The sequence below is a fragment of the Grus americana genome, chromosome 2 (genome assembly GCF_028858705.1).
Source record: "Grus americana isolate bGruAme1 chromosome 2, bGruAme1.mat, whole genome shotgun sequence".
Lineage (NCBI taxonomy): Eukaryota > Metazoa > Chordata > Aves > Gruiformes > Gruidae > Grus > Grus americana.
This window is the reverse complement of record NC_072853.1, coordinates 148,808,634-148,824,108: the sequence shown is the minus strand read 5'-3', so window position 1 is coordinate 148,824,108 and position 15,475 is coordinate 148,808,634. Positions and strand designations below refer to the sequence as shown.

Sequence of the window (15,475 nt, the reverse complement as noted above, 5' to 3'; positions counted from 1 at the left end):
TTCCTTCTGCTGCTGCAGGACTAGAACTCTGTAAAAGTCGTAACTCATGTAAAATAGTGATAATTTTACATTGAAGTGGTAGATATCAATTTCCATAGTGCTTACAATCTTGGATTATCCATTTACTTTCTGCTGTTGCCTGTTTTTTTTATTCTGTGTAATAAACTAGAAAAGTTACTACACTGTAATTTGTCAATTAAAATATATAATGCTCCCAGAAAATAGTAGTGAGAGTATGCTATTAATTTACCCTGTTGAGCTTGAAGTCAGGCTCTAGTTTCACCAAGACTGTTTCTCTCCACTGTGTTTCGTTGTATGAGCACCAATAACTCCGGTCATAGTTAAGGTCCGCTGGATATTGGTGCCTGCATGGGGCATAGTGGTCTGACTGCGTCTGCGGTGGACAGTGAGTAGGCTGTCACAAAACTAGGAGGAACCTCTGAAATATTTTTCTGTATGTTTTTCTTGCATTTCAGTTAAGTTTATATACAACAATATTAAAACAATATTTGAGAATGGAGGAGAAGAATGCATTTTGAAAGCCTGTTCTGTTATACTGGATGGCCACATAGTATAAGTCCAGCACCATTAGAAGATGACAGTATTAAGGCAACACTTGTGTTTCAAAACTCTGCAGTTGTTGCTACTGTCAGCACCATCAAACACATCCTTGCTTTAGGTTGTGGTGGTGGCGGCAGCGGCACCAGCTTCCTGGCTGTCTGTCAGGCCTTACCAGATGTGGGAGTCAACTGTCTAGGCATCATCTGCTATTTGGAAAACCCGATCCTTACTCTCTTCAGGGAAAAGCACGAGGTCAGGTCGCAAGTGTCTTTTGGGCTGCCAGTTGAATTGCTGATGATGAAAAGATAACATGAAGGAGAGAGGTTTTCTTCCTAGGTATCTGCTGTGGACTTCTGTTGTTCGGGTGAAATAGTATCAGTGATCTGTTTTGCTTTCTCCATCTTCATCTGAAAGAACAACAGTGCTTGGCTGCCTTAAGTTGAGGCTTCGTAGAGTACATCATTACCTCTGAACGTAACTTCTAAACTTCCTCTCTCTAAAATCCTTTATGATGTTACTGTTAAACCACTTTTATGTGCTTTCCTATTCTAAAAAGTGGCTTTCAAAAATTCTGATGTGAATCTGTTCTCAGTGGGTTATTGGCAGCCCTATGTCAAAGGTGCTGCGATTTCAATTATATATAAAATTTATTTTTTTTCAATTCAATATAACAGCCATTGTGGTATGTAAGGGTTAAGCTGAACTCTTTCATCTTTTGGTATATGCACAGGAGACAGGTTTTTTAATTGTGGTTGAGTGCTCGTTTGAGGGCGTACAGCCATCTTCTCTAGGTGGGATTTCTTGTTCCTTTGATAGTCAGCAAAGAGCAGGGTGTCTTATCTATGTTAGGTCTTCCTCTCTCACTTAACTGCCTGAAGAAAGCCTAGACACTGTTTTCGATACCTCATTTTAAAGTGGGGTGCAGTTCCTTCTGGAAATAATCTTACAGCATTAGTTCTAAAACTACAGAAAGAGCCTAGATCACCTATTTGCAGGCTAGGCTCTTCATTTTCCAATGATAGTTAGATATATTCAGGCTTTAACTATTTGCATATTTTGAGAGAGAAAATTACAAAGAGTAGCTGACGGGGTGCAAGGTACAGGAAAATCCAACTGTCTCAATGTCTCCATTGTTAAATAATTCCAAGTGAACACATGCAGTGTGCTTGATTATTTTGCAGGATTGAAATACAGTAGTGGAAATTTGTCATTTAAGGTGACTTCCTAGAATATTTTGCCAGTATATGTGTTTGCAGTAAAGAGCTAGTGAAGCTGTTGTTACTTATCCTTGCAAATCTTAACTCTGACTCAAGAAGCTATTACATATGGCAACTTTGGAGAAAAATGAGATAATGGTTAATATATGTGATTTGGTTATAAAAATTGCCTTTTGAAACAGACAAAAAGAATTTTGCAACAGTATTTTCTTGAATAACTTGCAACACTGGTGTGAATTTCCTGTTCTTTTTCAACTTCTGAAAGGTGCCATGAAACAGGTCTCTCTCCATTTATTGTTTTCTTAAGTATTCAGTTCCTAGGAGTTTGTCAAGTCCGTTGAGTCTTTTCACTGTTCTGTTCTGCACATATACTGGTAGGAAAAGGAATTCTGCATCAGAGTCTGTAGGGACCAGTCCTTCTGTCCTATTCAGGATTTTTTTTGGAAAGGATTTCACAAAAAACAGGTATTTCTCCTCTGGTGTTCAGAAAAAATATTAGGACATGGTTGCAAAGGCAGATAAACTGATCTAATGGCCCACTGCTGCTGAGAAGTGTGGTTCTCCTTTTCCTTGCCCACCACCTTTAAGTGACTTGGATTCTTTCTTTTCGTTTGAGTGTAAAGGAGTAGTTTTCTGCTAGATGAATGAATTGGTTTGCTAAGTGGTTGGATGACTGTCGAAGCACAAATAGGAGAGAGAAGCACACAAGCACACAGTGAAGAGTGGAAAGGTGGAGGCAGAGTAGAACTTTCCGCTTTTGGCTGCAGCCAGCCGTTAGATCAGCTCTTTCAGTTTAGTAGCATCCTTAGGAGCATCCAGTTATTGTGAATACAGCGTATTTTTAAAACAATGAGGAAAAACCAAGAGAGTCCCACTTGGCATGCTTTATGAGTGTTCAAGCTGCTGCTTCTGATCCTCATCCTCTGGTCTTTCCTAAAGTTCTGGCAATTTTCGATCAATTTTCAATCTTTCTTGTGAGATCATCTTACATAGTGGATATGTTTTTTCAGTTGCTGGGGTTTAGGTGGTGGTTGTCCCTCCTTCCTGTCCCCTAAGTTTGCTGCTCCCATTTAGTACTATTTGAAGGACAGAGAGAGCAGAAAACAGTGATCAGTTTGAGAAATGAGGTCCAACATTTAAGTCTTCCTAAATGTGTAAGTGCTGGAACAGAGCTATTTGTAGTTACAGAAATCTGACAACAAAGAAGCTATCTGTTGACTCAGAAGCTGTTTCTCAGCACAGCTGACCATAAAGCAATACAAAATTGTCTAAACCTCACCTTTCTACCTTTGCCAGTTTCTCTGAAGCCAGCTGGACTTTTGAAATCTTTTAACAGCTCCCTATGCTTTTGTCTGTACTAATCTTAATTGCCAGGTGTGTAGCAGTGACAAGAGCTAACTGTGGTTTTGAGGGGCTCCTGATTTGGCCATTTAAGGTGTAGTTCAGAGAGAAGAGGGGATGAGCGTGTGCACTGCTATTTACTTTTCATAAAAATAAAATTATTATGTAAAACTCTGAATTCTCCTTTTAACAAAGAAATTGAAGCCCCTTCCTCAGTGGAAATTTCAATATAGCATTAAGAGTGGAGGAGCTAAGCCTACTTCTGAATTATACTCTTTTGCAGTATTAGTAGCATTACGTTTTCTTCTTTTTCTACGTTTGTATAGAGGAGAAGAAGCCTAAAGTCAAGAAACCAAAATCAGAGTTCCCTGTATACATGGTTCTGGAGTCAAGTGCATACATACCATCATATGATCATGGAGCATCCATTGAAGAGATTGAGGAACAGATGGATGATTGGTTGGGAGGCAGGAATAGAACACAAAAAAAGAAGGTAAGTTCAAAATCTTTCGTGTTATGTATTTTAAATGTTGATTTATTTGCTTGCCTGTTAAGAAAATGGAATAATGTTTGTATGCCACCACAATATTTATATATCGTTGAAGTCTAGAGAAGTATTAATTGTCAAGCAGAGACATAATGGAAAAGATTATATCGATGTTCAGTGTAATTTGTGTAATGATACTGGAAATGTTATAATAGGATGTTGTTGATTAAAATATATGAAAGCTCTCTATGGTTTCTAATATAAATACTATTCTTGTTCACTAGAAATTAGTAGAACATAATGCTGTCAAGTTATATGAAGCTTGGTTCTTTCTCTTAATAGCAGATAAAAAGATTTTGCTTGCAAGAATGGCTTCTCTGTTTAAAAAAAAAAAAAGCAAAGGAAAAAGAAGAAACCTTCACTACTTAATATCCAAATGTAGTATCTTTTGATTATGGAACTGCTTACGTACTTTGTGCATTTCATCTGACTTAGGGAAAAGTACTAACAATTCAACTTAGGCCTATTGCTAAGGTTCTTGCTACTTTGAGATAAGGGTTCTTAGTGGCAGTTAGTGTAATTTATCTTCTGGTAAATTTTATTAAAACATACTGGCTTGAAAATGTATAGTTTTCATTTTAGAACTGAGATAGGCAAGTGACAGAAGAAATGTTATAAATTGGTCTACTGACTTGAAAATCTGCCTTGCCTGGAAGACTGAGATGAAGAATGGTGTGTTTGGAGTGCAGTTAGGGCAACACATTTTCTTCAGCGTCAAAATAGTGAAAGAAGTTACTGGTGTCATTTGTTTGATTCAACTGTGCTGCAGATTTGCTTACTCCTTAGTTGTTTTCAAGCCTGTGAAAAATACTCGCTCACATTTTTAGCCAGACCTAAAATTTGTACTAAAATAATTTGAATTTTGCATAACCTGGTTAATCATCTACCACTACTGGATTCCTAAGCTTCATGACTTCCCAGTTGCCAACTTTCTCTTGCTGTTACTTTTATCTTTCTGTATTATCTAGTACATCTGCATTATGTTTACTTTTATATTTCTGTAACAAATCTGTTCTGCAAATATGCTTAGCTTTTGACTTCCGTGTAGGGGATTTACACTCTGAATCCTTAAACACTGGAGCATATTTTCATGCACTTAGACAAATTAAGAACTCGGGTCCTTAATTCTATAGATGAGTTGCCTGGGAGCATATGTACAGTCATTGCTTTGTTTCCCTTAATTCAAAAAGCACCCATGGATTGGATTTCTGTTAGTTGCATCTCTGTGAAACAGCTTTGCTTACCAGGCTGTGTGGGCAAATGATTAAAGGAGAAAAGATTTATGTTTGTTTACAGAAGCTTGGGTTGGTTGCATGCTTTACTGTCTGAATCCCCAAATTCATCTTCCCGACTGATGGAAATTGAGTCTTTCTTTGGATTTCCATGAAAGAAATTTAAAAAGACTGGGCCTATTCTAGCTGTAATTTAGCACCTCCTACACAGAGTGTATAGAAGTTGTGTCTTCAGAGTCACTGATAAGAGAACAAGTTGCATGTACATCCTTTCAGAAACAGAAGTCACAGAAATTAAAATATATCAAAGAACTGTTATTAAAAGGTAAGTCATTTGCTTTTCTACACTTACACCTAGAGATTCAGTATTGCATCTCATCACTTTGATTCATGAGTTTATTTTTGGAATTACATTCTGTTACAAATGGGGTTAACATTTTTAGGGGCAAGCAGGCAATTTGCAGGTATACTGTCTGGGTAAAGTGTTTGACCTGAACAAACTGTGATGAGGTGTGCTTCCTTTCCTTGACAGCTAATATGTTACCACAATGCAACATCAACATTTAATACAGTAGAAGAGAGAAACAGATTCGTAAACTGTACAAAGAAATGGGGAATATATGTTACTGGCTCTAGTAGCTTGTAGGAGCCATTTGTATGTCAATATGAGAATGTCTGTATCGTATGATTTGTAATAAGCTCACTGCGAAAATGGTTGTACCTCAAGTGAATTGTTCCTAACTGTCATTTGACACATTTTCCATTTTAGAAAGATGTGTTTTCTGCCACTACACATCATAGATGTGAACTGGGACAGTACCCTTCTTCTACCTCCCTCTTCTGCTTCTTGCATGGACATGCAAGTGCTGTTGTAACACTCAGTTCTGCTTGTCTTAGGAAGAAGTTACTCTTTCATAAATCATTTTGCCATCAGACTTTTTCTTCGGATTGTCATGCTTCACTCATGAGAAAGCTTGATAGCTTTTCTTCTTTTCTTTCATGATAGCTCAAGGATGTGGACTATGTACAGTCAACCAGTCTTGAGAGCAGTTATCCATGTAGAAAGATTGAAGTAGCTTGATAAAATAGTATGTTGTGATGTCATCCATCCAGAAATAAGGAAGTGGAGTTGCTGTCCCTGATGTTGGTGTCCCGAGTGTAGATACTTACAGTTCATTTCATGTTGTTCATGAACTGCTTTGCACTATTGACATTTGGACTTTGGGAGGTGCCTGTAATCCACAGACTAGAGTTTTGGAAGTGCTGTACCATGCAGACTGCCCAGTTTGATTAAAAATTAGATTATGTTCAGTTGTTAGGTTGAAGTCAGTCCCCGTGATTTTTTTTTATTTTTCTATTTTTAAATACGTGATGATATTTGAATGCTTAGGGTCCTTTCATTTAGGCTTTTTTTTTTGTGGTCTTTTTTTTTTTTTTTTGAAAGCTGGTTTAATGGCTCATGGGCTACAGTCCTGTAAGCTGTTTACAAATGTTTCTTCCAGTTTGGAAGAGTACATTTATGCTCTTTGGAAGAGTGAATTTGGAAGTCTAAGGTTATGAATTTAGATGCATCAAAGCTGTATAAAAGAAAAATTAAGATTTTTATTGTTCCATCTGCAACAGGAATCTGGATATTTTTTCTGATAGGTATTAATCTAGGAAGTAACATTATCATAGAATAATTTGGGTTGGAAGGGACCTCAAAGATCATCTAGTTCCAACCCTCCCTGCCATGGGCAGGGACACCCTCCACTAGACCAGGTTGCCCAAAGCCTCATCCAAGCTGGCCTTGAACACTGTCAGGGAGGGGACATCCACAGCTTCTCTGGGCAGCCTGTTCTAATGCTTCACCACCATTATTGTAAAGAATTTCTTCCTAATACCTAATCTAAATCTACTCTCAGTTTAAAGCCCTTACCCCTTGTCCTATCACTACATGCCCTTGTAAACAGTCCCTCTCCAGCTTTCCTGTAGGCCCCCTTCAGGTACTGGAAGGTGCTCTAAGGTCTCCCTAGAGCCTTCTTTTCTCCAGGCTGAACAACCCCCACTCTCTCAGCCTGTCCTCATAGGGGAGGTGCTCCAGCCCTCTGATCAGCTTCATGGCTCTCCTCTGGACTCGCTCCAATGGCTCCATATCTTTCATTTGTCCAAATGCAATTTGGAGTACCAGTGTGTTTTTTGGATTGGTCTACTAATTTTTATTGATAGTTGCTTAGAAACATTTGAGTTTTTACTGTGTGATGCCTGAATATGATATGGAAGCTATTAATGTACTGTTGATTACTGTTTCCATAGGGTTTAAGTATTGAAGTACATCAGCAGGCTCTAGAGCGAAAACAGCTTCCTTCTTAGGCAAGGTAAAATGATCTACCAAGGGATGTAGAAAGAGGAGTGTTTTGCGATGTGTTTGGGGTTTTTTTCAGGTTTTTGTTTGTTTGTTTGTTTTCCCACAAGGCTACATAGGTGGCTGAAAATGTGCTTATAGCATGGTAAAGTTGTTACTCTGTCTTAGTTTGAGAACACACGAAGTTTATGTCCGTAAGGGGCTTGTCTTGCTATGTTGTCACTCTCTACTTAGAACTGAATGTGAAAAGAAAGTGAGCAATTGGGAGATACTGAGATAATATTCAGTATTACAGAACTGAGAGGTAATTTTTCTGGATTTCTCTGCAGCAGTGATCCATCCACCTTTAGGACTTTTTGTATAGTTTTGATCGTTGCACTTTTCAGAAAGAAAGAAAAATTAACAGGAAGACTAGATCAGCAATGAAAAGAAATTTAGAAAGACAAATTTATGAGGAGAGGTTACATAGATGGAGTTTTAGACCAGAAGAGGGAAACTGTTTGAGAATAACTGAATGCATTGTTTTTCCAATCCATTCCAGACTGGTTTAGGTAAAATGATAATAATTTATCATTATTTACTACCTTTCATAAATTTGGAAAGAAAGAAATATTGAATTTAATTTGCAGCCAGGATATTTAAATTCAGATTTGGGAACACATGTAGGGGGAGATGCATAACCAGAGCATGTTACCTAGACCATTTTTGAAACCTTTCTTTGACCATCTATCCGGTTCTTAAACTCCATCTGTTGAAAAATAGTGTGAGCTGACTCAGTTGTATTTGAGAGCATGGAAATGAAGTAATGAGACTCTTGAGGGTTTTTTCTGTATGGGAAATCATATACTTTACTAGCACTAAACTGCATATTCATGTAGTTTACGCTATTCACGCAAACTGCATAAGACTATGCAGCTGAGAGGAATTACTAAAATCTCATTCCCATACTGGTAACAAAGTTCTTCAAGGCAAGTACTGAAAAAGTTTGTTTCTAAAATTATTTTTGTTTTGTCACTGAATGTTTGTACTCCCAGATTAGATCTTCTTTCAGGTGGTTAAGAGGAGATAAGTAGCTTAATTGACTTAGCTTGAGCTTATTATATTTTTTTTCTTTATCTGTCACTAAAAATTGATTGGAAAAAGTGTTCGGTGTATACTTGTTAAGAATTAAGGGAAATTTAGAGGGAATGTCACTGTGGGCTTTCTTCTAGCTTGCATTATTTTGTGGCCTGCATGTGTTGTTAAGCCACTGTTGCCTTACTTTGTAGCCGTTTAACCCTTTACTTTCCTGTTGGGCAACCTATTATGTAGACCTGGAAGGAAAAAGAGCAGCTTGATAGAGGACATGTTTTGTTACATCTGATCTTGTTCTCTCTTTTCTGCAAATATTCATGCAAGAATATATGTATTTACCGTTTCTGGAATCATTCTGTTGATGAATCATTGCCAAGTAATTTCTCTCCCAGTGGGATTTCTTTGTTTGATTTGGTTTTACATGATTTGTAACACACATTTTCATGAGAGTTCATTCTGTATGTGAATAATGTTGTTGTTGCATGAAAACCTTGGCCCTTGAGAAATCAATGGGAGATTTATTGTGGTCTTCCAGTGGGACCAGGATTATAATTCCTTTTGGTTTACAGACTGCTCATCTTCTTCCACTGGAATCTCCTCTTCGTTCCTTATCATTATTTGACCCATTCGTCTCTGAAGATAGAGTTCCAAGTTCTACCTCAGTGAGGGGTGAATACTTTTGACCTTTTGATATTTGCTTGCTCTGTAAAGGGGAGATAAAGGTGGAGAAAGACAGTGCCTGATCCCTTCCAGCTGGACCAGATGTATGGATAGAAAATCATGTTTCTCATTATTTTTGTTTTTCATGTTATCCTGCAGCACTTCTTGGCATTGGGGTGGTTTTGATATTGCAGGAGCACCTGGCTTGATTTTACTAAAGCAGGAGTAGTAAAAACTATTTTTGTGCACAGAGCTTGGGAAGCTTAGATAATGTGGATCTCCTGCTTTTGCTATGCTTTACTTCTTACCCTTAAATTAGGATTATTAAAAATACCGTGAAACAAAAGTACACGTAAGCATTGTTTTTACACAGTTTATTGGTAGGTGCTGGAAACATAGTAGTTACCATTTTTTCCAGTTGTTGAACTGTAGGCTGTGATCATCTTGTACTTAACTCTTTCTTTTTTTGCTTAAAATGCAGTTTGTGTTTTTATTTTTCTCAGCCTGGGCCATCAAAGCACTGTGTTTCATAGGTAGGATATTGATAACCAAGTGAGCTTTTTAATCATGGAGGTTTTATTTGAAAACTGGCTGTGGAACAACAATATAAAATAACTTTAAATGTACAAAGGTCTCTCTGCTTTGTAACCCTAAAAGGCAAAATGCTCTACAAATGCTAAATTATTATTATTATTTTGTTAGTTTAAAAAGTATAGTTTTGACAATTAAATCTTAGTCATTTTATAATCTTGCACGTTTCATAATTGCCAGCTAGCCTGCCACCTGCTCTCTTCTGCCTTGAATCTTCCCACATCTGTGCTGCTTTGAAATCTGAGTATGCTTTTTCTTTAGTAGCAAATAACATGGTGCTTGTTCTAATCAGACGTCATATGACGGATTACCTGAATACAGTTTCCAGGCTTTTAAAAAATGTTAATTCCTTAAGCAAGCAGTTTGTATCTTAGCAGGATTAAGGTGCTGTGTAAACCAGATATTTTAATAAATTGGTCTTCAAGGGAAAGGGTGGTTCTATTTTAGTGTGCTACCTGAGGTCATCTAGTTTTGAAATAACTTAATTTTCTTTTTCTAAGCAGTGAAACAAATATGGTGTCTGAAAAGTGTGTCTGTATTCCTGGGACAGATACAAGTAAGCAACTAGCAGTATGAGGTTCCTCTTGGTGTCCAGCTAGTGTGCCTTGACCCTGACCCAGGGGGATTGCTGTAGGTCAAGAAAGTAAATCACTCTGTGTGCCCATTGCATTTAAGGCTCTATATTGAGACTGCCAGCAACCATACCTGTTAGTGTCATTTATGAAGCTATTCACTAGGAGCTAGTCTAAGCTCGTAATACATTTTAATCTGAGCTCCAAACTCTCATCAAATGGTGATGACTTTGAGTCACTATTGATCTGGGCCATATCGAATTTAGTAACCCTGAGGTGAAAATCTCAGTATTCTATTACCAAACTCTTAAGCAATGTAATGTCACAGAAAAGATACTTCATTTAAAAAAAAAAAAAAGCAGCACCCAAAAATCTGCATTAGAGTGGCACTAAAAGTGTTTAGTCAGAAGACTCCAGGCTTTCCTGTGGTTTATTAGCTTGTGTCACCACAAATGAGTAGAATAGTGGGGTTTGCATTTTAAAATAACTCTACAGTTTATGTCCTATGGATAACTCCTACAGTTATCATATTTACATTAGAATTTATAGTGTTAATGGAAAAGCTACTTCTGTCCTGTACACATGCTTTTTAGAATAGGTGTTTAAATCTACCTATACAATATACTTGGGCTCCTGCCTGAGGTCAGTGAACAGGTACAGAAGAATGTATACATGTGCAGCAGAATGATACTGGTAAAATATTGATGTTAACAGTTGGGACAGTGTGGAGAAGGTGCCCTTTTGTTGCATGCTGTTTGTGAAGTAGGGAACAAGGACTTGATTTACCAAAACAGTAGACAGGCACCTCGGTTATTCTAAAATGTCTGCGTAAATTTTTTGTCCCATACATACATATAAGTGATTCTATTCCTCTTTCTCTTCCTCTTTGCTAGCCACCAAGTCAGTTGGCATAACGAACAAAAGAAAGCTAGAAAAACTTTAATTTTTTTTTTTCAAGTATCATACTCAACAGCCAATGTTTTTGTTGATTTCATGGCTAATCTTTTTGTTTCTTTATGTGACTGTTGAACCAGACCAGTCTATTTCTAGCAAATTAGTGTATTTAGCATATTTCTAGCCAATTGGTGTATTTTTTAATTTTGTTTAGAAACAATAGATTTATGTAGTCTTTAAATCATCCTTCCTCAAATGCAGACAATAACCTTCTTTTCAGGCTGCTGACTTTAAATATTTAAGCCTCTATGGACTTTACTTGGGACTTGAATAGCTTTAAGGAGAGAATAAATGTGATTTTAAAAAAAAAAATATTATTTTTAATGATTGAGTTTTCCTTGGAGAGGATGATCCACATCTTTAAATCTAGAATAAGACCTCTCTGCTTTTGAGCTGTGAATATCAAATTTGTAGGGTCAGAAATCTAATTTAATCTGCAGTATTAAACATGCAATGCTTCTAATCCTCAGCTTTTCTTAAGGAAGAATAAAATTATAGGATGATGATGACAATGATATATTCTTCCACTAGCATCTCAAGTTGGTGTTTTCAGTGTTATGGCAGATATACGTCAAAGGAAAAAATTGTATTTGTAAATACAAAGTGAAGAAAATAAATTCTCCTAGCAATGAATTCAGAGAAAATAGTTCTTTTGACTGGGACAAATGCCAGAAGTAGTAAGCATTGAACCAAGAGTTATGGAGATTTGCCTAAAATAGGTCAGGAATATATAAAGACTGTGAGTAAACACTAACTGAACAACTGCTATGTAAGAATGTGGAATTTATGTATTTCCTTTTTTGCCTTTCTCTCTGTGACCTATTAGGTTGGATAGGTTAACAAAGCGTAGGAAACTTTATTTCTTTATTTATTCTTGTATTTATGGAAAGTAATGGTGTGTTTTTGGAATATGTAATTCAATATTCTGCTCTCAAATGTGCCATGCTCAGGCTGGCTAGAACTAGTTTGGGTGGAGAGGTGTTGTAATCTCTGAAAGCACGAACGTCATGCTATGAGCCTTTAAGGAGAATATTAAAAAGCATCTAAATGATACAGAGAAATTATTTGATATGACAGCTAGGGAAAACGTTTTTTGGAAACAGTATGTTTCAAAGCACAACAAAAATTCAGTCTAGATTGCAAATGAAACAAACAGCCCAAATATATATTTCTCTAAGGATGTTTCCTAAAGGTAGTAACAATATGTCATAGAAAAACTTAGACGCTAGTTAAAAAAAAAAAAATCAGCCATGCATATGTATTGAATTAAGACCATACAGTTGACATTTGCTTGATATTTCCTGATCTTGATTGAGTTTTTAAACTTTCTGTCTAATTAAATATAGTAGCATAGGTTCTTGTCTTGTACAGACAAGAAGAATAACACACTGATTTCATCACCATGCTGTAGATGCTGTGGTGTCAAGCTACTAGCTTTCAGTAGTTTTTCAACTGAATCTGTATTCCACAAGAAGTGATTGATGTGACTTGCTGCCATAATTCAGTCTGACCAGTTTTACATGTGTGTGTTCCGTAGGTAGTCCTCAGGTTTTTGAGTCTGTCAGTTGAAAATTACCCAAGAGCTCAAGGTGATTGTGCAAAGTGGTAATCTGTGTGGACAAACACACAGGGTTTTTAAAATGCAGCTCTGTTTCTGCACCAGGCAGCACTATGACCTCTGTTTAGCCTGGCTCCAAAGTAGGGCTATATAGCTTCTGTTCTATTAACTTTTATAACTCAGATTGGACTTGGTATTTTACCTCAGGTCTCAAGTCCCGTTTCATTTCTGAAATTGACGTGAAGGGCATGGTAGTTGACGTGAGAGAAACCTCGTACCTGTGAGGAGAAACTGGAACTCAATCTTTCCCAGTCAACCATTGAAAATCTGACTCTTTTCATTGGGAGTATCTCTTCTGTCCTGAAGCTGATATCCATTTTACATAAATTTGCAAGAAGTTGTGCAGTGTCTTTGTAAATATTAGTCTTCATTGCACTAGTTTTGTCTTCCTCTCAGCCTAGGAGATGTGGAAAAACATCCAATGGGACTGCTTCGATTTAGCCCAGCTGGGGTCAGGGGGTGTTGGAAATCCTGATTTTTCCTTGGCAGTGTTTCCTCCCAAAACAAAGTCGTTCCTGTCTCTCTGTGAAAGGAAGAAAAGTGTAAGGAAGAGACTGTAGTTGCACATGTAAGGGGCAGAAGCCGGAGGAAGATGGGAAAGCTGGTTAATCACTGTGACCCTTCCCCGACTTGCTCCTGCCCATCCGAGAGAAGGGAGAGAGAGCAGTCCAGCATTGACACAGTGTATCCTCGAAATTTTGCCAATAAATGAGAGGCAAGGATGATAAAATATCCCTGAAATGGGATTTTTCACTGGATCCACAACTTAGGGATCAGAAAGAATTTGCAGTTTATGGCACCAGCTTCTGTAGTGCAATTCATTGCTGCTCTCTTTGGCTTTTTAAGGTGAATCTGTGAAGTGCAGACTGTTGCAAAATAGTTCCTTTTCTTAGTACGAGTTTAGCTATCTTTAAATTGGAGAATTAAGTTACGTTCAAATAAATCTAATTTTAATTTATAAATGTAAATGAATATTGATGTTTCTATATAATATTTTCCAGACAAACCAATTAAAATTTGGCTAGATTCAGCATCTTTATTTCACAATGAACAGTGCTGCTGCTTTCCTTTTCTTCCTGAGGCCATGACTACAGTGGGCTTTGGTCGAATTTATTTATGGAAATTGCCCAGAAACTATAATCTAGGGTAAACTCCAGCAACTAAAAATCAACTGATCAATGTGAGAGATATTTGGCTTTTGTTCTCCCAGTAAAGATAAATATGTAATCCTGCCTTGCCAAGGAATTATTTAATACTACTGACATAAGTGTTTTGCCACTTAGAAATTTTCAGAGAATCTCAGTCTAGGTATTAGCCATTTTCTGTATAGTTTTTGAGAGGCAGGATGCAGTCTTGAAAAAATCACCTTTTGTCTTCAAACCCTCAGTTCAGCACACTTGAGCATGCAATTGCGTTCCATTTAAATGAATAGGAGTTGTATTCATATTTGAACTTAGGTACACTTGGAAATGAGATGCAAATTATTTGGCCTGAACCATTCCGTATAAAATGCTACTGGATAATGTATTACTTACCCAAACCTGCGAAAGAGGAGAGCGTTCTTAATGATGGCACAATGTAAGAAATGGTACATTGCAGGTGAGATTTGTCATATTGGTGATGGCGCTTCCTGTAATTTCCAAAAGGCAGAATTTCTTAAATACAGTGGCTATCCTTGAGATGCAAGTTGTGAAGGAATGGAGGTTCTCACATTGTTTGCAGTTGAGTACTATGAAAATCTGTGTTTTGCTACAGCCCTCGGATTTTCACAAACTAAGCATTTACTTAGAAAAGTAGCAGGTTTGATGTCTTGTATAGCGTCAGATTTTTACGTGGACCTCTTTAGGGGACATCAGCATTCTGACCATCTGAAGTTCTCCTAATTGTGTTCTCTTTTTCATCATGAGATAAACCATGTGCCTGGATTCATTATTTTGTTAAAATGCACACACACAAACACAGAAAACACAGTACTTCAATTTTTACTATTTACTAGGTGATATTTGTAATTCACATTGGAAATCTGGATTGGAACAGCTCTATAAAGAAAACAATGTCGACAGAGAATCTAGGTAGTAAGTTAGTAACTTTGTGTGTGTGTGTGTTTGTTTTTGGGTTTTTTATCTGTGCTGGTCTCAACTGGATATCTACCAGTATCAGCAATACTTTGCTGCCTTGGGCTTTTTCTTTATTGTCCTTGTTTGGAAGAAAGTGAGCGCAGGAAGAATGAGACTGATGTTAACGGTACGTTTTCCAATGGCCACAAATTATGGGAAGGAAAAGCTGTGCGTATGAGAAAGGCAAAGGCTAGCTTTGATTTTTAAATAGGCCAGACTTTGTGGTTATATCTGGGAATTTGACAGGCAGGTTCAATGTTTATATGTTAAGCAGTTTAAGTAGCATTGCCCTTATTTTCAATTACACATATGCTATTTCATATAATTAGCAATTTTGATATTTGAGGTTCTTTTGGAAGTACAGTTGCTTGAGGTTGCCATCACAGATCTGTGTTTTATGAATTCATGAAAACTTCTCAGATTCTACACCCCCCATGCCCTGCCCCCCCCCCCCCCCCCCCCCCAGGTTATTACATGACAACTTGGACTGTTGGAAAACAGAACTGAAAATTTAGTTTAGCATGCGCCATGTTTATCACATTTTCCGGGTAGCTTATTTAGAGTCCTACATGTGTATTGTTTCTGATTCTTGCAGACATGGTCTGGTGGAATAGTAGATATTTTCTTTTCTTTTTTTCCCCTTTGTG

At 37.3% G+C, this 15,475-nt stretch overlaps 1 protein-coding gene across 1 annotated transcript in view; it reads left to right on the top strand.

Moving 5' to 3' along the window:
• The window catches only part of DNAJC1 (DnaJ heat shock protein family (Hsp40) member C1), a 111,657-nt gene that overhangs the window by 67,545 nt on the left and 28,637 nt on the right, over positions 1–15,475 (top strand). Inside the window, exon 8 of the mRNA XM_054816802.1 lies at positions 3,446–3,612. Coding sequence (XP_054672777.1) covers positions 3,446–3,612 — 167 coding nt within the window. The remainder of the gene's footprint in view (positions 1–3,445; positions 3,613–15,475) is intronic.